The following is a 23,646-nucleotide window of genomic DNA, read 5'->3' on the forward strand; positions in this document are numbered from 1 at the left end:
ACAAATAGTAAAATCATGGTAACTACTCATTTTTAAAATATCTTTATTTGATTATATTTAATTTTTTTTCTTTCTCGTTATTTATACTATGTACATTTTATACAGAGAGGGCATGCCACGCACAGCCATGTGAAATACTATTACAGAAATGTATTGTTGTAGTTGTTGTGTGGATGCAGTTGTGGTTGTTAGTTCATTTCGATATTGTGGTCACTGGAGATACACTTCCTGAGCGGACTTCTGGCCATGGTTTTGATCTATAGCAGCTTGCTCTATTCAAAAAGCAAGAGACACACACACATATATATGTATGTATGTATATATGTAATATATCTATCTTTTTTATAATTGCTTGCTAATCATCGCTTTGTTATTGTTGTTGTGTGCGAATGTGTATGCATGAGCTCATTGTAAAAGCAAGACGTAGTGCCTCTCTATCTATAACCTGTGTCTCTTTCATTTTACGTTTTGACACTACATGCTATTAATTAAAGTTATTCCATATCATTTTTACATATTCTCGTTTCATCTTGCAATTAAGCCTTTTTTTTAGAGTGTCTGAGATTAGCCAAAAGTAGGTCTACGAATGGGGCCGAAGCGTACTAATTTACAGTTACCTATTTATTCATCGACGAATACCGCATTTGCAATCGTAAAGCTGCCATAGCCCAACTGTAGATCTGTTATCTTTATCGTCGAACCTGTGCACAAATATGTGCGTATTTCATACAGTTTCTCGTGTCTTTCTTTGTGAATGACCACCGTCATGTCGTCGAAGTCTGCACTCTTTGTAGAGTTTTATGAGTCAATCAGTCAATGAAACAGTCTATCCGAATAGGTGTTGCGTATTGCGTTCATGAGGGGAATTTCTAAAATACATATTATGGTTGTTTATTGCCGCTGCGATGGTGACCGTATGGTGGTTGCTTACATACTATTCCGCACAAACACATACACATATCTACGGCTACTGTTTTTCTACTGGAACAGAGCTGTTAATTATTTCGCTTCTATAATACGTCACTACTACACGTACTAATAAACACAACTAGGCAATTATGATGGCAAGCTACAAAATAGAACAAATCACAATTGTTTGTTGGCTACTTTGTAATCACACACTACAGTAATAATACTGTTATTACTGCTAGAGCTACCAATTGTGACCGCGTTCATGTTGGCCCTCGTAGCTACTCGCTGTGAGCTACCTCTTGCAGATAAATAAGAACAAAACTAACCATAAAATTGCCTGGAATAAAAATTCCGAGCTGATAGGAGAAAATCGTGATACAGCATTGGCATGCATTTGAGGGTTTCTTTCGTAAAAAAATAAACAAACATTATAATGAGATCCAAAGCTACAGTTGTAAATTATTATGCAATATTTACTGTCGCATGTATATGTAATTTGTATTCATGTGCCGCCCAGACTTGGCTCCAGGAATTAACCTGACCAGAAATGAATCTACCTTATTCCAGGCAAGAATAGGAATTATCCTACTATTCCTTGAGTAGCAAACAAGACAGCGAGGCAACTCAATCTTCTCCTAGTAGTTTGTTTCTGTTGCTATATTCCGATGCATCTATGTACTCTTCCATTATTTTTTGACAATTATTTTATCTATACAGCTATTGGTATGGTGTCCACTGGTATTTTTCGTTCAGCATCGCTGCTCCATCAACATGCTTGCAAATATTTCTCACCGATACACCAGCAGAGTAATCGTGGAAACACACTTTGTCTGCCGGTAACATTTTTTTTTCTTAGTGTACAAGATTTTTTCAGCAACGTACCTCTAATGTCGTCCACTTCTCGATATTGTTATATGGTTTAAGACTGTTTTGGATCGTAGCAGTGCGTTCTTTGTATATGGCTTATTTATAAGAATGTAGCGACATCTTTATCTGTGTGTCACATATCTTTGCTAAGCTGTTAGATCCATTCACTTCGATTTACTGCTAACTATACACAGGCTTTGCACTTTCTATGAACTATTAATTACATACATATATAAATTAGTCCGTCTGGGATCATCAACCATGCATTTCTGATAGTAACGGTACTAATTAACGGCGTATGACTTTTTTCTCGTGGGTACCACTCTCTTTCAGCTACAGGCAGATATTCGCATTCTCCTGAAGTGGTTACAGATGTGAAACAATGCTGGCTTCATTTTTGCTACCAGATCGGCATCATTTTGACTGTCGCTTGTATCACTGATAAATTGGACCAGCACCAATTTTTCCCTAATATTTTCTCACTAATTATTTGTTAAATTTAGCACTCTTTTCTTGCCTAGGCGCCTGATCGTTAGTCGCCGATAGGGCCTTTGGCTGTCGTTTCATTATAGCTAATGTACCTGAATTTATTTTTAATATTGCTACCAACATTATTACTAGAATTATTTTCATACCGTGTAAATCATTACATTCATCGTCAACATCTCGAACTCAATGTTCCTCGGATCGATGTGAGAGCACTTCCTATGCAGAGGTGCACCGGAGCTCCAGTACCGCCCGGCAGATGAACAAGCATTGTAGTCACAGCTGCTTGGCCATCAGCGGTTGGTTCAACCGATACGGGCCGATATACGCCTCCCGGCAAACTAATGCTAGGGGCACAATTGCCGCTCTCGAAAGCTCGGGCAGCTTTTGGCGCATTTGGAACCAAATGCACCTGACTCTTGCTTTTACGTTTTGATTTTGACGACAACGGAGACAGCTCAACGAATCCCAATTCGTCACCGTCTTCCAGCGGGTACATTGTCGAAAATATGTGTGAGAATGGACGATTAGCCATGTGCTGCATCTCGGCGGCCTGTAGGCGTCTGGCGCGCCGCAGGTCCATGCCCTGTTTAAGTTTCCAGATTACGACGCACATTGACAGAAATAGAAAAAAACATGAGAAGAACACGGAAAAAAAAACAAATAAGTCAATTCGAGTTTGATCCTGTCGGAAGAACAGACTGCCGACACTGGTTTCAGACACACCGCTCACCACCAGATAGAGTCGAGTACTCCGTAGATCGTAAACGTTCTGTAAAGGTGCCGAAACATGACGAATTTAATGTAAAAAGTTGATAAAAGTAAGAAAATGTAGTGTATGTCTGACACACGGGTAGATTACTTGTATTAAGCGATTATTACTCATTATTCAATATCAATGGCTGAATATTACATCAAAATGAGAACTCTAGTGCGTACCTGTGGAATGGTGAGTACGAGTCGGTTGCGTAAGCTGCTAACAACGAGAAAATGGTGCGCCCTTTCCACCTCGACATAGGTAGTCAATCCACGAGCCTCTCGCTTCACGAGTCGGAGTATCTGCCGGGTCCCACCGGTGACTTCGAGCTGCGCGTTGGGATATTTGGCGAAGCCGGGAGTGTCCCGATGCACCGAATTGGCCCGAGGCGTTTCTCGCCGATGGTGAGCTGTCGCGGGTTTGATGAACTTCATGGTGGCAAATGACATATTTCCTGGTGCTGCGATTGGCGAAGGTCTAAACGATTCCTCACGAATCACGTCATAGCGAGGGTCAACGGCGACCTCGTGTATTCCGGTAGATTTATTGTATGTCACGACAAAAGTATCTTCTTTTGCTGCGAGGTAAAGGTCAACTTCGCCGATGGCTACATCGACCACGATCCGTATGTTGACATTCATATATCGTGGCTGAACTACAAAAAACATGGTCCGGCCCTGTGGCAAAGGAAAGGGTTCAGAATTGCATTCTCCTTGGTTTTCAGGGTCGAGGCAATAGTCCTGCTCGAGACGCATGTGCCGATAGCATTGGTGACCATTAATCGGGATGCCTTGAAAGTTATCCTTGCACTTTGCGCACTGCAGGCTCCAGCATGATGAATGCTTTGTGCGCGAATTTGGGTTGCAGCTACGATCCGTCTCGGTATTGTTTCGGCATTGGCAACTTTCGCCCGTCAGCTTATCACATGTATCACCATGGCCATGGCACTCACAGGGTCGACAGCCGTTCCGGATATCGCCGTCACGGACAAAATAGCCGTCCCTACAGGTATCACAGGTGTTGCCTGTCGTATTGTTGCTGCAGTTAAGGCACACAGCCGTCTCGAGCGGGCCCGGATGGTTCAGGCCGATTTTGATCATGCTCTCGTAGTCAGCTGAAGCGTTGTAGACCTTCTCATCGACGCAGTACATCGAATGCCTTCAAATGCAAATGGTACGGGCATCATTAAACATAATAAATGAACTGTGTAATCGTGGAGATTTACGAAAAAAAAAAATGATAGTCACAGTTCTGGCTTGGCCAATAGCTATTTACAGGTATTACATATTTAGTAGAGTTTAATCAATTCTTCGTAAAAACTTCTTCCTATCTTATAAAAAATTCTTATCGTGCCAAAATAGGAACGCTAGAAAATATTGCTAAACATTTTGCATTATTACCTGTGACAGTAGTTGAAACACGAGACACATTTGGCTCCATTCGATGGATCGCCCACAAATCCACTCATACATTCACTGCATTGAGGACCTTGTGTGTTGTTGCGACATTCGATACATTCCGATAGTTTGTCCGAACCCGCACAATCTGAGTGACCGTTGCAATCACATGGAATACTGCAGTTAGCGCCGACGTAACCGAAATTACATTTACAGTCATTAGGTCGCACGCATTGTCCGTGAAAGCATCCTTGGCTGCATTCCGGTGTGCACATCTTTTCTTTGTCAAGCGTATACCCCTTCTGACAAATACATTCATAACCATTCTCTTTATCAACACACTGCTCCCTTTCTGAGTCACAGTCGTGATGTCCATTGCTACACTCGTTTTCCATAGGTCTTTTGAAGTAGTACCAGCCGACGTTGCTACCATGCGTTTGCAGCCACTTAGGTACATCACCAGGTAGCGGATGACCATGAAGGAATACAGTTCCATTTTGACAACTACCTCCTGTAGGGCCCTTCTTTCCTCCTTCCATACACAATCCTTGACCGTTAGCACCCAGTAGCGCACACCAGCCACAACGAGGATCAGCGAGGCAAAGTTTCGATTGTAAGTGATAGTGGCAAGGTGGTGAACAGATGTGCGAGGCTCCCTGAAGTAACGGACCACACATGCCTCCTTCGCATCGGATAGGGGCATAGCTCGGCGAAATGCACTGGCCTAAAGCAGATGCCCACACGCACTGATGCCAACCCCCTTCACCTCCGCTACTATCAAGACACGTAGTGCAGTTGTTGTACGAACCGCATCTTCTCGGACAAGCTCTGGGTGGATTCGATTCAACCGGATGGTTTACCTGATCTTTGATCGTCCTCCGTACACAGGTCCAATCATAGGTGGGTGTCTGACTGACGACGTGACGAAGTTCCCCGCTTCGCAACACCTGCCTCGTCCACATACATTTACCAAGGTCGCGGCATTTCTCACATTCAGAAGCAACACAGCTTCGCTGGGGACATTGTTCTGGTAGGGTAACAAGAGACAATTCGTGCTGATTATGGCAGTCAGGTGCTGTCTGTATTGGGCAGGAATCACCCAATGGGATGCATCTTCCGCGCTGGCAGTCTGGGCACCACTGACAGACAGCCGACTGTAGGCCAGCCTTATCGCCTGGCCAACGTGCCACACAGTCGACGCAGTTCTCGAATTGGTGACAGGTTCGATTCTGCAACCAACTGATACTGCACCATCTACCAGGCTGTATACTCGAGTTAGGCGTCTCCGTACAACTATAAAGAGAATAGACAGAAAGAACTATACATAGTTAATGGAATACATTTACGAAAATTATATAGTATCACATCTTAGTGCAGATACACGTAGAACAATTTAACCTGGAAATGATAGTATCAGCGTTTGAGTGAAGTACGTTATATGCTGCTGCATTTTTAGAATACAAATTTAAAAGAAATAAAACCTACATATTGGTTTCGCCGGTTTTGAAACAAAACTGGTCATTCTTTTGTGGAGGATATGTATTGGTAGCATTCATTATGTAGCAATAGGAACATCCGGGGTGGTCAAGACAGGCTATTCGCGCATTGTAATATAGCTTGCAAACGTCAGCAGGAATTGCGATCTGGAAAACAATAACCAGACGAAACGTCAAAATTCATTAGCATATCTTTCTTTGTAGACCTCAAAATATAGGCCCAGGAGTATAAGCATTGACGTCAACTTCGGCGAGTGATTTTAAAATATAAGCTACTAGCTGGGAAGAAAAGACTTATACTTAGAAAATAGCTGCAGGTCTAGGTCCGATACTACCCTTTTGTATACATTTTCGAAAGCTTTGACTGACTTGGATTGCTTAAAAAAGAATATGGATTGTATACTCGAGAAAAACGGGTAACTTGAGTTTTGGATTTTTACCCTTTTAAACGCATTAGACCAGCAAATTCCAGAAATTGAAAAATAACGGGCACTGCTTTCTACTCGTATGACAAGTACACATCTGTAGTATATCATAACTGTATTAGTTCACGAGGTTATCCTATATGTGTATGAGATAAAACTATAATAGATCATATTTGATTAAAGAAAAAAATCACAGTTTTGATTTTCGGATGTTTTCGGCCTTCAGCTAATATGTTCATACGATTTTATTCATCATTTCTCTGCTTACTTTGTACAAGAAACCCTGTGGTTGACTAGTTGATCCTCCGTAGAGATAGATTTCCCCGTTCAGATTAACAGCGCTTGCGCTGCTGAATGCTGTTGGTGGCGTCCCGTCCACTCGAACATCTGTTTCATAAAAAAACAGAGTTGCACGTACGACAATTCGGATAAGCAATTGAACGCACTTGGGCAATAATAAAAAATATTGTTTGGTCTAATTTAGTGCACCTATTGTGTGCATTTATTGTATACTCATTTATCAAAATGAAATCAATTTATCATCTATGCGAGCCAGCCACCGTAGCGACAAATTAGTTTCCAATAATAAGGCTATACTTACAATAGCCTTCAAGCTGCATCCACGAGTTGCAATTGATATTATAAACGTAACTTTCGACTGTGGCTTCAGTAGAAAGGTTTCGTCCTCCGACAATTAACATAAGATCACCAACCAGGGCAGATGAATGAAAGTATCGAGGCGACAAATGCGAATGTGGAGCTACCCGTTCATCTCCAGGAATCCTCGTCCATATACGCGTGCCTACATGGAGCGCAAATAAAGTGGATGATGGGGCAGGACCGTCTAAAAAAAAAGAGGTATAGGGACAAGTGAGCTTCTTGGAAGGTTTGATTAGAAAGCACTCACTAAGGCTAAGTGCAGCTATGTGAAACAGGAATCCGCTACTATATTCTACTTAGCACACGCGGCGGATTTCTTGCAAAATCTATTCAAACTAAGGAAATGAATATGTATGAACTTCTTACCTGCTTCATAGAGAATTCCACCAAAAATATAAATGCTGTCTGTTGGAGCGTGATATTCTGCCGAATGCCCATAGATACCTTCGGGCGAAGCGCCTGTTGTATTAAATACCTTGAACGTTGTATCTTGAATCGTATAGACCAGCGTCTTATCTTGAAATCCATTCTCCGGAGAGTAGCCCCCAACCATTAACAAACGCTTATTTTGAACATTAGTCAAAGTGCATCCAACGAGCGGAGGTACATCGGGGCTTGTCTGCAAAGCCAATAGGAATGTTCCATATTATTCGTACTGTTTTATTACCAAAAAATTTGAACGCCGTAGAATGAACATAGAGAGTAACAGTTATCTTAAGATCTTATCATAAAGCATCTCGTGTAACAGGAACAGCATTCCCGATAGAACCACATTTTTATAGAAAGTCTTAAACAGAACTACTTGTATATATATATTGCAGCGCTCCTTCTCACCCTATATAAGCATTTGGCTAATGCACGAAAGGTTCATTTCAATTTGTTTTATGTTCATTTTGAAAATCGATTCCTCCAACCTTATATATATGCCGTGACACTTTACAGACATATAAAACATGAGTATTATGCACTTAAGCATCTTTGCATAGGCTCACTTAATGATTCTAGGAACAAAGTTAACATACCGAGATAGTTGTCCACGTGCGGAGTTCTGTGGCGAATTTCCAGAAGTCACCCATTGCAGAGAACTGGCGATTCATTCCACCATAAACGTACATATCCATGCCGACCATAGTAGCGCAATGATGTCTTCGTGGTGATGGCATTTTGCTCTCGTCATGCGATACGTTAACCTTCTTCCATCGACTGAAATGGCGATCGTAAATGTACAATCGATTGCTATCCTGGTCCATTTGTGAAACGCCTCCGAACAACCATAGATGACGATCTGGCTCACTAAGAAGTAGGGAGTGACCAAACTGCACGTCAGGCGGACTGTCCGTAGCGAAGTCAGCCACTTGTAACGACGGGAGCGTATCAGCCGAAAATACACGTTCAACGTCGTAGAGTAACGTCCATACGACGCTTGCATTGGTGTCGAGACTTACGTCGCAGGCATCGCCACCCAGATTTCCACTACATCGACAAAGCGAATATGCCTAAGGGAAGAAGAAATACAAAGTCAAGTACACGATGTGAAAAACCACAAATATTATCATCAATACACAAAAAAAACCTGGTTATCCTGATTAGGAACGTCGCTCTTTTGTAATTATAATCTGTTACAACTATAATTAAACAAAAATCGAAAATAGATGTTTGTACAACAGTGCCCTGACTACCTGTCGAACCTAGTAAACGGTGAAGGCTAATATAAGGTAACATCTAGACACTTACGCCATCGCACCCTCCTGACGGTTCAAGATGTTTCCGTGACAGGAGTGAGTTCGCTGAACACCCTTTCGGGCAGAGTTGTACCTCGCACGTAGGTCCGCTAAAACCTGGGCGGCAGATGCACAAGCCATCTTGACACACTCTGTTCTTGCCTAAGCAACCTTCAGGACACCACATTTGACGATATGTTGCGTTAAAGCCTTCGCCCATTTTTGAGCGGCGATAGTATACTGACAGTTGGTTAGTTTTAGAAGCAATTACGATCGGCTTATTGAGTTGGGTACCACAGAATGAACCAAGCAATTGCCCCGGAGAGTTGGTACTAAAGAGGCCCTCATAAACGTAAACGTGATTTGCTGGACACTTGATGTGTAGAGTCGCTCCGATCGTTAGCTGTATAGTGCTATGTTGCTGACCTTGCACGATCCATAGGCAGTGCTGAGGCAATAGTGCTGATCCCTTGCGAGAGCCTAGTGCGCCAAATTGCTCTGTAAGGAAAGGCTTATGATCGGTGCAGTCCTTGTAGCAAGTGCCGTTCTTCCTCGGGTCGCCATAGTAGCCAAGCGTGCATCGTTCGCATAGCCGACCTTCCGTGTTATGTATGCAATGGCAGTCACCGGAAATCGGATCGCAAAAGTTCTTATCGGGATCGCCATGACCGTTGCACTCACAGGGGGTACATCCCTCAGGTCTTGTGGCCTTGCCAAAGGCTCCCTTCACACAGCGATCGCACCGTGGTCCCGATGTGTGATGCCGACATTCATCGCATTTGTTTAGACCCTGACTACACTTCGAGTGGAAATTGCAGCCGCAATCATCTTCACAGAATTCTCCGGTCCAACCAATTTTGCAGAGGCATTTATAGTCCGGTGCTTCGGAACACAAACCATGATTGCAGTCTTCGGCGCATGTTTTAACACACTCTGTTTTACCGTCTCCCTTGTAGCCTTTGTTACAGACACATATATAAGAATCATTTGTATCCCGACACGTAGCGTTGTAATGACAACTTGCCAATCCTAAACGGCACTCGTCTACGTTTGGACACTTGTCATAGGACCAAGCTGCGGGCCCGCCCTCATCAACCACCTCATTGGCTTCGGCGACAATATCTGTACATGTCGAATTATACGGCCCAGAGAAGTCGCCAGCCGAGCACATTCCTATATTGGGATTATCGATATTCCCACACCAACCGCAGCCTAACTGGCTCAAGCAGCTCTTGCAATCAGCATGTCGACCGCAGTCCGGACACTGAATAGGTCCGCTGCGGGTGTTACCCTTCCGGACGACTGGCGGCAGATCTTCGTCAACCCACTCCCGACAGCCTCCGTACATGAATGAAGTGATATAGGTTGAGAACAGAAAGCATTGCTGCGTTTGCTGACACCACGCGCAGCGGCCTGGGTCCCCTAGGCAGGACTGGCAGCCTCTACGTTCGTGGCACGGCACCGGGCACGCCGAGCGGTCTTTGAGCGCAAGAGGGTTTACTCCTCGACGCACACACGCTACGTCCTCGGGCAGCCACTCGCAGTTCTCATCGTCAAGGCACGTCTCGCAGTAGATATTGTAGTTGCAGGCTTTGCACATAGGCGTCTCAAGAACGAGCAGTTCCCCATCCTTGACAGCGGGACACTCCTCTTCGTCACCGGATCTCGCTACGCACACATGCTTCGACGAGCACCAGCCGCATGCTGAATCGATTAGACACGCATAACAGCTAGCACGCCGCCGGCAATCCGTGCCGTTTTTATACGGTTCGAGATACTTTATAGGAATAAGCGATAGCTGTTGGCATGGCTTGGGCTGGGGGCACCACTTGATCTCGCTGAAATGCTCACAGGCGTTGGCTCGTGACTGGCGTACTTCACACGTGAGCTCGTAGGTAACATTAAGCAGGTAGCGTGCGCCCTTGCCCGTTATTGGTATAAGTTTGCTACCCGAAGGCCGCACGGCCTCCGTCAAATTTACGTTGTGACCGGTGTGCCGAACAACTAACTCTAGGTTCGCTTCTTTATCGTCCGAACTCAGTGAGAGTTCCGCGTTAAATCCGCTTCGTAAGTAAATCTTAGGACTACTAGCTGGCTCGAGCGCCACCCCGGTGGGATGAAGATAGCCCAGAATGACAGCCTTACCCGGACTCCTGTTACCGCCACTTTTGCCTCCACCGCCGCTGCCTTTGACGGCCCCGCTTACGTTGATCCGCGCTGCTGAGCTATTCATCATGTTGACCTCATCGGGCAACGAGTCATTGATCGGTGGATTGTACTGTACGTACGTCAGACCCGGTTTATAGTTATGACTACGGCATTCTGGCAAATTGGTGACGACATAGCCGTGGTTGCCCCAATACCCTTCGCTTGCGCCTTCAGACTTATTCTCAGATGTGCGGCATAGCAGCGGCGGGTCATTGAGAGAATGGCACTGAGAGCTAGAGACGCACCAGCCGCACGATCGCGGCATAAACCCACCGACGTCAACCATTACGTGATTCGTAATTTCCTGTCCTTCCCCCCAAGCCATACAGCTCTGGCAATCCTGCAGAGCCGGACAGAGTGATGGACATAAGCCCATAGAGAACTGGGCCCCGCAATCCGCCTTCTTATTGCGATCCATACACATTGACAAATTTGTACACCATCCGCACGCGGGGTTCTCCTTACACGCCGCCTCAGAAAAATTGTGATGGCCACAGAGAACCGGCGCGGTTTCTGACGTCACATGAGTGATCGTCTCAGGCAATTGGAGAGCTCGAAGATCGCCTCGCATATAGCCGCTGTAGCCGCCCAAAATGAGAAGGGTGCTGCCTCGACGCAGGGCCATGGCATGTGAATACACGCCAGAATTGTGCGGTCGTCGGCGTTCTTTAGGGAGTCCGTTTCCGTTCGATGTGAGAACGTCGTAGCTAACCCATTTATAGCACTTGAGGTGGTACAGGTATACCTCATCGTCATAACACTTTTCCTCAACGTTGTGGCGATGCATATATCTGAAATTAATTTAGGATAATAACGTCAAGACAGAATGGGAATTGTTGAATTACTGCTTAAAAAAAGTATAACCATATCGTCAGACAGGAGAGCGCTTTGTAGTTATGCCGCTAGGTTATGCTTTCACAATACCGGTATTGTGCAAACAATAAGAGCAACGAAATTACCTAACTCTATTAATACGAAATTATAAATATTGAGTATTTCTAATAAAGCACAAATATGTAATGATACACACCCTCCGAAAACAACGAGATAGTTTCCAGCAATAGTTGCCGTGTGGAATGCCCTTTCGAGAGGATAATCTTGCGGCTTATGATGATGAGGTCTACCAGATGATGCATGTGTTGTCGCGCTACTTCCCGATGTAAAGTGTAGTTGTGTCCAATGTCGTTTCTCCATATTGAACGCGTACAGATGCGAACTGAGTTTGGAAAACCGAGCCATATCGGCGACTACTCCACCGTATACAAGAATGCTTTTTGACTCTGCATGGAATGTCGCCGTGTGACCTACAACTCGAATTGGACTACCCGCCGATGGTTTAACTAGTTCCCACTTTGGCTTCCATCCAAGTAAGTTCATTTTGTAGATTCGATTTGAAAAACGACCACCCTCAATACGGCCCCCGAAAACAACAAACGTCTTTTGTTCGATCATCGTCAAGGAATGGAATGCCACGCGAGGTGCATCCACTCCAGATGGGTCAGCTTCTTCAAGAGTCCACTCCTGCTTTTGCACATTGTACACCCAAAATTCGTTGCTTAAATCTCCGGTAACTAATTCTCCTCCAAACATCACGATTGTGTCGGCGTGATGCGCCATAGCATGACCCCACCGTGCGGCAGGTATGATTTTGCTTTCGAGACCCGCCCGGGTCCATCTGGATGCCGTAAAGTCGTATACGAGCAGTTCGTCGAACACGTGACTGAAGTTGCGCCCGCCAAACGTGTAAAGCTGATCGGTGAAAGGTAGGTAAGCGGCGGCATGGCCCGATCGAGGGTGGAACAGATCGCCACGGCCATCCCGACCAGTAGCTAACAAATGCCAACCGACAAGTTGTGGATCACTGGCCGACGGCAAACTGCAACTCTGGCCTGAGAAACCTGGCAGGCACACACAGCCATCTGGTCCGCTGCATTTTCCCTGCGGGTGACCGATTGTCGAGCTGCAATTTTTCGGACAATTCTCAAACTGACAGGCGTCGCCGGCGAAGCCGGTGTTACATAGACACTGGCCGGCGACGCAGCCGCCTCGATTTGTACAGTTTTTAGGGCATTCATCCATTGAATAGTTAGCGGAAAAGCCTTCGAGTACGTAATTGGTATCCGAATAGAAGAGGATAAGCATTGCGCCTGAGCTCGCCGTGAAATGCGGTGGATGATCGTTGCGGCCAGACAGAGAGGCCAATAGTGGAGCTGAATACGAGTCTCCATCGTAGATAAATAGATGATCGAAAGCACACTCAGTATGTAAGGAAGTTATAGTTAATGTAATGTACAGACTTGGGTTACTAGGTGGAGCTGCAAGAAAGATCGCAAAAAAACAATAACATGAATAAGCCGTCACTGATGTTTAAAGTAAAATTATTAGACAAAAGAGAACCAATTCTACTAAAATAAAAAGGAATTTCTATGCATGGTGAATTACGGCTATCGTGAGGTAAAATTCCTAGATTGACCTGAAATTTGTTTCAAAACGATTGTTTAGGTATTCAAGCATGATACATACTGTATCTATGTGGTTCGGCCAAATCTAATAAAACCTTAGCAGGCTATTAATCGTCGCAAGCATGTGTTCATTCAGTATCCTTCACACCAGGCAAAGGTCAGTTTTCTCTAGAACAAAATAAGAAGCGTATAATTGCTAAAACAGCGCACTACTTTCGCAATTTAAATAAAGATTATTTATTATCTGATCTCTTTGCACTGGGCAAATCTTCTCGAAAATTAGAAACTTATTATTCGTACGAAATTAATAGCCCAGGTTACTGCCAATTTTCATGCAGCTTCTGAAAAATCTGATAGATCTTTATGAGACACACCAGATACATCTCAATAAGCTTTATATTTAGAAAATTTACCAAATGGCTGGAGAAGCCATTTTTAATACACCTGGATTCTTATACAGAATGATGACCATTTTGGAGAGGAGAATATGTACTGCCAATTGGTGTGTATATATTTTGCGTTATGATCAATTAGTCACCTTTAATAAGCCATTCGCAGTGACTATTGTTGTGGTATTTCCCAGGCCCGTCCGTAATTCGGCCGTAAGGATCGGTTAGTAGCTTTCTGTCGCGATTGCACGTGTTCGGCCTCGACGCAGCGTCTGCCCAGCTGCCCGGACTCGTTGAGGAGCCAAAAAACGCTAGCGCCCCTAGAACCGCCATAGCCAGTTGCCATAGCTGGTTCCAGGAAGCAGCCGGCAACTGTACTGCCATCCCAGGGACACCAAGCACCAGGTACAGCGTCCAGGTAGTTGTACCTGTTGGCGTTGCTGCGACGACAACACCTGCTGCAGCCGATGCAGCCGCGGGCGTAGAGTTCACCAACGAACGTGAAACGCATCACAAGCCGAGCGCGAACGGGAAAAGGGCGAGCAGCCTTCGAGACAATACACCGCCCCGAGCGCACTTCCATTGCGCACACTCCATTGAACAACGCTAAGCAGCAGCGGTGACGACAGCGGCAACTGCGCTTTCGACAGGAGTTGAGGCAAATTTGCGGATGGCTGTCGCATACGCCGATAATGATAAAGAAGAAAGAGGACACAACACGCACGACGATAACTTCCACGAGAACAGGACTCGGATCTCAAGCCACAGCATTATTGCCACCCTTCGTTTCGACAAACTCCTACTCATGGATGTTGTGCCATCTGAAACAGAGAAATCAAACAAACTTGTATCAGAAGTTATTATAGATAGGCTTGTACTAAATTAAATGCGGTCCATGATGGATGGTTAATCTAAAATATTAGTTTTACAGCCAATATTACAACCGTGTTAAGAATATTACATTTATATACTATAAATGTAGTATTAATAATAGAATAATTTCCGAAAAAAAAAGCATTACACTAATGCTTTTTTTTCGGAAATTATTGTTCCACTGCACTTTTTTAATAGTGTTCAAAAACAAAGCATAGCAATAAGCGCTTGTACAGGCTATCTTTTAGACAGCGGTAGCAGACTTCTATTGTAACCTTGAAGATCTTCACTCCCATCAGACGTCAGGAATAACGAATGAAGCACTGCCGCAGGTAATGACGTCCGACTGAGCAGGATTATAGAAGAGATAACAATGGAAATAGCTGCTATTGTTCGTAATGCGTTGCGAATGTCCTACACGCAAATCTAGTACATAGATTATTGTACGACTGCAAAAGCCGTCTATCGGCAGTTTTAACTTACGGCACAAACTAACTCTATAACACATGTACAATACATAGGTGCTCCTTAAACCCAATTTGAAAGTCTGCAGCATCATGCATACTGACGCTCACGCTGCTTCAACGGGATACAAATGTGGCAAGACATTGCGAACAGACGGAGGAAATAGACCGATTCGAACAAATCCATACGCACTGTTTATTGCATAACGGAAAGCTTGACTATTTCTTGCCATGCAATAATAAATAATTATTATTACGTTACGAAAAGCTTTTCGAGAAGATGGTGCTGCCCGCGAACAATCAAACGGGTACATCTACATTACAAATAATAAGAAAGCGACTATCTCTGAAACAGTGCGAAAAGAAGGAGACACAAAGATGAACAGGCACTTACCATGCAACGATTCTGACTAAAGATGCTGCCGAAATTGTTATAAAATCAGCATAAAGTGCTATATAAGGAATACAGTACAATCTGGTTCGTATTGCATGAGTGTGTTTTTATTACGGTTGATTATTATCGGCGAGGCGACATGCTGGAAAGCGTTAACCGATTGGCAGTTCGAGGGAATAGTTGTATGAACGGCGTTTGCCAGTTCGACTATCTCACTGCTCTTCTTCGGTGGTTTCTGCCTGCTCCCGCTGGCTTGCTTGTTGCATACGTGTTGTAGTAGTATGATAATGGCGGCACCCAAATGAGCGATGCGGTGTTTTGCTACAGGCGGCAGTTTTGCCACAGTTCGTAGCTAGAGAAGCAATGATTGTCACAGATAATGACGGCAACGATAGAAAAAAAAATAGTTCAAATATATAAACAGAGAGCGCTCTGAGAGTTCGCCAGGTCTGCCGGTAAAGAATATATCGAGCCTGCCAGATTGTAACGTTGAACCTGAACGAGTCGCGAATCAAACGAGTCAACGAGCTAACTTCCTGGTCGGTTTCTTGTTATCCACAGAGCGGCGGCGACCCAGCCAGCGAATTGTGGGTTGCTCATGTCTACTACTCGCAGTGAATCATATTTTTTAGCATGGTCAGAGCTAAAAAGAGAAGGATTGTATAGCAGATGTTTTATTCCTATTTTGAACATTTAATAGCAGTGGTTAGAGAAAGTAACGTAAAGATTATATAAACTCATCGCGGAGCGGTGAAGACATTGGGCAAGGACGCCTTAAGGGAAGGCACAACACGTGCAAACGTTTCCGGAACAGAGACTAGAACGTTGAAATCAAGCGAGGAGGCGCCCAAATGTCGAGATCCAAAGAGCACGAACGCACTATCGCAATCGAAGAGGCTCTTTACGGAAGCAAAACTTTGAGTCTAAAGGCTTCGTCGGTTAAGTTCTACGAACCAAACAGAGGATATATGCAAGCTGAGTAAGAAAACTGAAGGAGTAAATTGATTTCAGGCCAATTGATAGTGCGTGTGAAGTTTGCGTAACTTCAATCAACAGGGAATCCGCCATAGACGAGCCATCGTTTTACCTCTACCACCAGGCGGAAAGGTATCAGACGACGAAATTGCTTCGTTTTAGAAAGAAATAGAAATCGATGGTAGTGTTGAGCAGATTCGAAACGCAAGATTATGGTAGTACTTGCAATGGACATTTGCTATTATGCGATACTCGCCAAAAATATATAATGGACGTAGCCCGCTATTTCGAGTTCCTGAAAAGACTCACGGGCCGTTGGCACGTTAGTTGATGACAACGCCAAACCGAACAGCCATGCCGCAATTAATTCACTGATTGAGCGAAGGAATACCTAACGTCTAAGTCATAATAACGGGGTCTTTCATGCCCTGAAAGGGGCAACCGGTGAATAAACATATACTATCGATTGAATTTGAAAGGCCACAGATAGGGAAAATATACACGGGTACACGAACGATAGGTATACGGCTGTTCAGAAGCGGTCAGAGCGCTGGTGCAAGTACACTAAATAATGAAGAGTATCATATGTTAAAAAAGCATAACCCCAGCCCTACTGATTTAGAAGCCATTCAACTTTATAGCCCACCGTATTCGCTTGTAACAATATACACATATATATATACGGGTGTATATATATATACTCATGCTCTTTAATGGCTTTGATTACTTTTGAGAGCTAACGGATATAACTGCATGATAGAACTTGCTAGAACAGGGAAACACCGAGCGGGATAAGTAGGAGAAGTCTAGCGCGTGTAAGTGACGTAGAAGAAGCAAGCTTTCAACCTTCCCCGAAGCTTCTTGGAACCGGCGATTTTTGTCCAATGTGAAAGTATACTAGAAACGATACAAAAGAACGTTGTTCATTACACGCACGTCAAGTATTCTCTACTCGCTGTTAAGCGGCTATACGACTAGAGATCACTCGTTGCTGTTTGTGCTGCTATATCCTATGTTTTTGTTTTTTCTTCATAATAGAGCGGGTCAGAACGGTGCGTACAAGTACAGTGTGAAGAATATTGAATACCGTCTGCGGCTTCTTTGACGGAGAAATATAGTTTGCTACTTCCATAATAATCGCTGCCACCGGGCAGGTAATGATAGTACTAGCCAAGCACTTCAAACTCTGACCAGCTCTGTATCTATATTGATCTATGGTACTCATTATAGAGAGGACCGACGTCTGGGCTAGCTGGCCAGCCATCGCCAATGGAAAGAGAGGCAAAACCTTATACGCTTTTTTATCAGCCATAACGGTAGCACGACTTGGCAATCTTTCCATATTTCCTACTACTGCTACTAACGTTATTGCGACCAGCACTGAACCTGTATTAAAGGATAAGTCCACAGCGAGTAAATCATGATGATTATCATCATTGTGCGGTAAGGGGCAAAACAGTGAAGCTGAAAAGAAAGAATTACATCAATAGACTCTATACTAAGTGGAGGGGGTAAATACGTCCACAATTCTACACTAGTTGCATACGTCTTCAAACTATTCAGAACGTCTGGTAAAATAGGAACGATCGTCGAGACCGCCCAACCGTTTCTTGCGAAAAACAATATGATGTAATCTATAATTGCAAGACGGGTGTGAAAAAGCCATAATAACAGGCACCTATATACATCCTACTTGCCAGCCCAATAACGGTGTGATCGGTCCACACAGAGCTTTGAGAAGGTGAGCGACCTTAGTCTCGGATAGTCTGCGTACTCTGGCTTCCTTCTCTGTCTCTGTTTAGTTCGAGATAAGACTTCTGACGAGTGGAGCACCATTACATAACGAATTAGAGAGTAATAATGAAAAAGAATACCTAAAACGAAGATCCTTGGTCACAATCCAGCGACGACCTCTCGTGGTCCGACCGATTGCACCGTCACTCCACTCTTCGTCCAACCCAGCGGCTCCGGGGTCGCTTAGTTATTCATAGTCTTCACGCTCTTCATCATATCAAATCCAATGTGGGGATTTTTCAGCTACACACTAGTGCACAAATTACATCTTCCCACAAAATACATAAAAGACGACGTACTCTCTACGATCTCGAACGAATCCCAGGGCCTGATGTTTGTTTCGCCTGTCGTCGTTTGAAGCAGTGCACAACGCTCACTCACCCTCACACACACACACGCTCAGAGCGATACTCAGACACTCATAGACTTCACTGACTATCCCTCTCTTCTCCTTCAATTCTCCATACAAAGAAGACCACTTGTGTTATCTGTTCCGTCGCATAAAGGTAAACAGGGCTTCCGACGATTAAGGAAACCAACAATGCCGCAAGATGTACAGGAACGTATCTGAATTTTTGAATTTGCGACGGCGGGATTGGTGCATCGCGGTCAATTACAAAAAAGCTTTTGCAAATTGTAGCAATACTTTCTCTCCTCTTTTCACTATAAAACACATATATCGTAATCGTTTTTATAAGTGAAATTTAACCGCTTAAATGGTGCGTTGTGGGATAGTTGGGGAAAATGCGGTACAACAAATTCGTAAAAGATCCCACTGAAAAGTACGCCACGGAAAACGTTTTGCAGGAAGAACGTTGTCACGTCAATCAGAACTCGAAAGGAGGTGTGTATTATAAAAAAATTAAGCGGACGCTCTGCAACCATAATATTGACGCATGAAGACTTCAGTAAATCATCACTAGTCACCTGTTATATATTTTTTTAATTTTGTAGAAATATAGAAAACTGGCTTGATCGAAGCTAGATGCAAAATTTTCCGACAATAGGATGTATTCGAAATAGATCACCATTGACTAATGTCTAGCTCATCAACTTCGTTTGATCGGTGTTTTGTTAAAAAAAAAAAAAAAAAAAATAGAAAAAAAGAAAAAACAGCATATAACTGACAAGAAAAGGTTTTTGTATTGTACAATTTACGTATAAATTGTAGTATGAGCTCGACAGGGAAACTGTTTTCGCCAACACAAGAAATAAGAAACGCTATATTTGAGCCTAGATAATAATCACTAAAGCCAAACCGCTATGAAAATAATCCAATGGAATTTCAAGCCAAATTATAAACATTTCGGTGATCATTTTTGCGAACTATACAGCCCTCCAGGAACGGAAATCCAAATGATCCCTTAATATCATTACTTCGGAATTAATTGCATTACTCTTTGTACGATGACAAACAAGTTTCGTTCAATTGAAGATAAGTAGGAAGAGACAATTTTACGCACGCGGACGATATTGATTTCAATCACTCGGTCAACTGAAAATTGAACTGAATTACATTGGTAACGGGGCTCCTAAAGTAACCCGTGGCAATAAAAAGTGTAAAAAAGGTATGCATTCATGTATTGCTGGTTGTAGGGTTGGGGTGCTACGGGGGAACGTGATTACGAGCGTATGGCAAGTGCCATTTGGTGTTTAGCACTGCTATAAAATTAAGTTATTATTATGTTTGCTCTAGTCCGATGGGACAAGGCCTCAAGTTCAGCGTTGGATTTAAACAACTACTGACACCATCGAAGACGTTCACCGCGCCATGATGCTTCATTTGTGTTCAATATTGCCTGGGCTGAACGCATGTTGTCAGAGAGAACACGGTATCGGTTATGCACGGTCCGCTTTTTAAGCTCATCTCAGGTATTCCTTGAAAAATTGAGGTTAGACATCTAGGATAGACGTAGCTTTTAGCTATAGTCAAACCAGCACGTTGTTTCGACAGCTACATATTTATATAGCGTAGCATAGAAATATTTGAAACGGGGATTACTCGCGAATACCGATTCCTTTAACTTCATGGGTTCAAGCCTCTTTTCGTTTGGCAGGCCTCTAAATATTAAGGAATGCTAAATAAAATAGGGCAGTTAAAAGGTTGAGTTAATTTGTTTTGGTTCCTATTTGATCATCATTTTCCCGAAGGGTGTACCTGCGACTGGACGTTCGCTATAAGCGCATTCAATTCTTTTTCGTATGCTTAACGATAAAGGCCATAGTGACGCAGATGAGATAAATGACCACATTTAATTGGGTCAAACACAATATCCATTTTAACTTTGTTTATCATTTTGATCATTAATGAGCATGGCATAAGTATATGGCACTAAATTTAGCCGAAAATATACCGAGTAAGGAAACCTTGGAGATGGTATAAGGCAATTTTCTAATTCGTGACCTCACAAACAAAAGATCTTTCTGACTATGTATCGATATGAAGAAAGGAAGAATAATCAAACAAAGGAGGATAAGTAATCATTCTGTACATACATACGCTCCAATATTTAAAGCCGTCGATATCTTCTAAGAAATCGTTGACGTAACAACAGGTATTCATTGACGACAACTAGATACTATTCCACGTCTAGTATCGCCAATAGGAATATCTTCTTCTTCTTCTTCACCCGATTTCGAATGTTACTACATCTACGTAATATACTACTAAAATAACAAGATCGTATTTCAATTTACATCGATTGAAATCGTAGACACAGTGAGGTAAGCAACAGCTTTTTAATCTATATTTTAATATACTGTCTAATGGCTCCCTGTTTTCTTCGTAACAACGACACCGTTCTGTCCTTAAAAATAAACATTGCCACATTTAGGGATGCTTGATACAATGCCTCGATCAGATGCGGCGCATATATATATATATATATCAATTGATAGATTCAAGATTGATTGATGGACAGACAGACAGATAGATAGATAGTGCAGCGTTGACTGTGGGTATCCGCCAGCGATGCCCACTCTTGTGACTATTACGATCGATCCCTTGATGTCACTCAGTCCTCTCTGTCAGCTTCATTACTCTACGCTAACCAATGTGCACCCTTAGTACGGATAAGAATATGGGCAGAGGTGAATGTGCAGTGTGAAGATACATTATTAATTGTTATTTAATTAAGTCTGCCCATAGTTCCGATGCGCCGCCACTCAACGATAGGGGAGAAACGAGAAGGTGTTGCTGAAGCCGACTGCCCCGAACCCCGATATGTACTCGGAATGCACACATGTATCGACCCACATATATACTGCACATTCATGTAGTCTGCCCGTTTTTATCTTGTTACCGTTATCTGAATTGAGTTTGCGTGTTCAGGCAGCACAAGCTTGTCGATATTTTGGTAAATCTGCCTAACCGGCTGTAGCTCGGTTTCCGTCAGCACCGGCCTGTTGTCTTTACGACCGAATCGTCGGCGCCGTCCGCGCACCGCAAGGACGGCGCAGATGGTCTAGTGCGGACAGAACCGCACTACAGTTTAATCGTACGATATTCCAATCGTAGTCGTAGCTTAGTCGGTGAAGTACTAACTACTGGTCGATTAGTAAAATATTTAGGATTGCACTGATCGTTCTATCGGACTATTCAGAATTCCGAAAAAAGCTCCAAGACTGTATAGGATTATAAGGGTAAAAGGAGCATTGTCGCCTGGCACTGAAAAGGCAGTAAGTAGTATTATTGATATTATAGGGTATGATAAGAGAACAGCAGTATGCGGCTATGCACTTCTAGCGGTCAAGTAAACGTATGGCCTCGCCTTATCTAGCTTCTAGCAACCGGTTTGGATAGCAGGCGATCCTATCAGTCCATTATTCATTTATGAATTCATTATTATCACGTAACAGGGTGGACGGCTCTCCGTCCAGCAGGAGAGCGGTTAAGTGCGGACGGTGTGGTCGTGAGGATCATTTATCGCGTTGGCTCGTAAAGTATCAAGCATAAGTGCATTAGATCAAATGGAAATCATGCAGCAGTTTAAGAGAGTCCTTAGATAGAGTATGGTTGGTAGGAAAGAAGCTACCGGAAAACCACACACAATATATAGAAGTTCTTTTAGAAATAAAAGCTTCGACATGTTTGACGTTTCTGCTGCAATTTTAATTTTATTAGATTGAATCATTTAATTTAAGCTACTAGCATAAGCTCATGTTTTCTGCTCGAGGTTACAGATGTTCGGTAGATCATCAGTCATCATCACTTATGCTAACGTCCACATGGGAACTATGTGAATCGCGGTCCGAGACATCTCTGCAGTCCTAGTGTTAAATCTATGTATTTGAGCGAAACCGTAGCTGTTCTGATCATCTCTCGGAACGCTGAAAACCGACCTAGTGCCGAGCCCATTTTAAGTAGTGGCCTTATTGTCTATTGTCAGCAACAAATGCTGCTCTGTATTGAAGCTGTGACCAGATGACGGCAGTAGAGTCTAGGAAGCACGTATAGAAGCCAATCAAGTGAGAACATTGCGAAGATGTCAGGGAAGTACGAGTGCTTGACCCACGTATAGCGTCCGCTAAAAAATAGCACGTTGCATGCCCTTATGGAGCGGTCTGCGTCGGGCAATGCGGTACTGTTTCACGGTCGTATCGTGTCCGGCAACATTGGCACCGCTGGGCTGATGGAGGCCGCTAAGTACCGCCTCGTATCCCCCTCTCGTTGGTGTTATTATTATCAAAAATTATATCAACTTATCACAATGACTAGCAGTCCGCATAAAACCGCAGTCGTTGCCCGCAGTCAACAACGAACGCTGCAATTTATTTCCATATATACTTGTAAGCGCTCTAAAAGGACACCGTGGCAAATTTTGTCGTTGCGAGCATTCGGCGCTGTAACTTAAGTCGGATACTAGCCGCAACTAGAAATGATAATATTTTTTACTTCCCCAAAACTGGTTTTTCGTCAAATGCGATCGGGATTACTATTGCCGGTTTGTATCCTGTCTAGCTATGAATTTGGCATCTTTATTATAGATTATATCTGGGTGTATTTATTTTCATAACTAAAATAGCCACAAGATTGAATCTTGATAAAATTCTCTTTTAAATTATGAGGAATTTGCGGGTTTTTCGTACTGCGAGCGTATTCTTCGGCCACACAAGTAACTAATACGTACAACAGATAACCCTTGAAATGGCACGCGCAGACAAAATCATCAATACTACCTCTTGGAATCATAGCTAAGTATCTCAAACTAGTTATAAGCCTTGTTAATGACATACCTACCATAATATTTATTGTGCCTAAATAACATAAATAATAATAACGTACGATCTGTATATGATTCTTTTTTAAATAAGCAGCTTAAAAGTTTTCCTGCTAACAGATACATTCTATTGCCAAGTAAATCGTA

General features: G+C 43.3%; 1 protein-coding gene across 1 annotated transcript; it reads right to left on the bottom strand.

The window, feature by feature from the left end:
- Positions 1 to 26: 26 nt before the first annotated feature.
- On the bottom strand, positions 27 to 18,769 carry Megf8 (multiple EGF like domains 8). Its single transcript, XM_022801079.2, has 12 exons — positions 18,361 to 18,769; positions 13,930 to 14,601; positions 11,960 to 13,244; positions 8,735 to 11,720; positions 8,023 to 8,496; positions 7,367 to 7,619; positions 6,942 to 7,184; positions 6,609 to 6,727; positions 5,905 to 6,062; positions 4,423 to 5,712; positions 3,205 to 4,180; positions 27 to 3,037 (listed from the first exon to the last, which is right to left on the bottom strand). Exons 2-12 carry the CDS (start codon positions 14,162 to 14,164, stop codon positions 2,438 to 2,440), a joined length of 8,619 nt encoding a protein of 2,872 aa, XP_022656814.1. The 5' UTR covers positions 14,165 to 14,601; positions 18,361 to 18,769; the 3' UTR covers positions 27 to 2,437.
- Between the last annotated feature and the right edge of the window lie 4,877 nt (positions 18,770 to 23,646).

The sequence above is a fragment of the Varroa destructor genome, unplaced genomic scaffold, assembly GCF_002443255.2.
Source record: "Varroa destructor unplaced genomic scaffold, Vdes_3.0 BEIS01000004.1, whole genome shotgun sequence".
NCBI classification, from domain to species: domain Eukaryota; kingdom Metazoa; phylum Arthropoda; class Arachnida; order Mesostigmata; family Varroidae; genus Varroa; species Varroa destructor.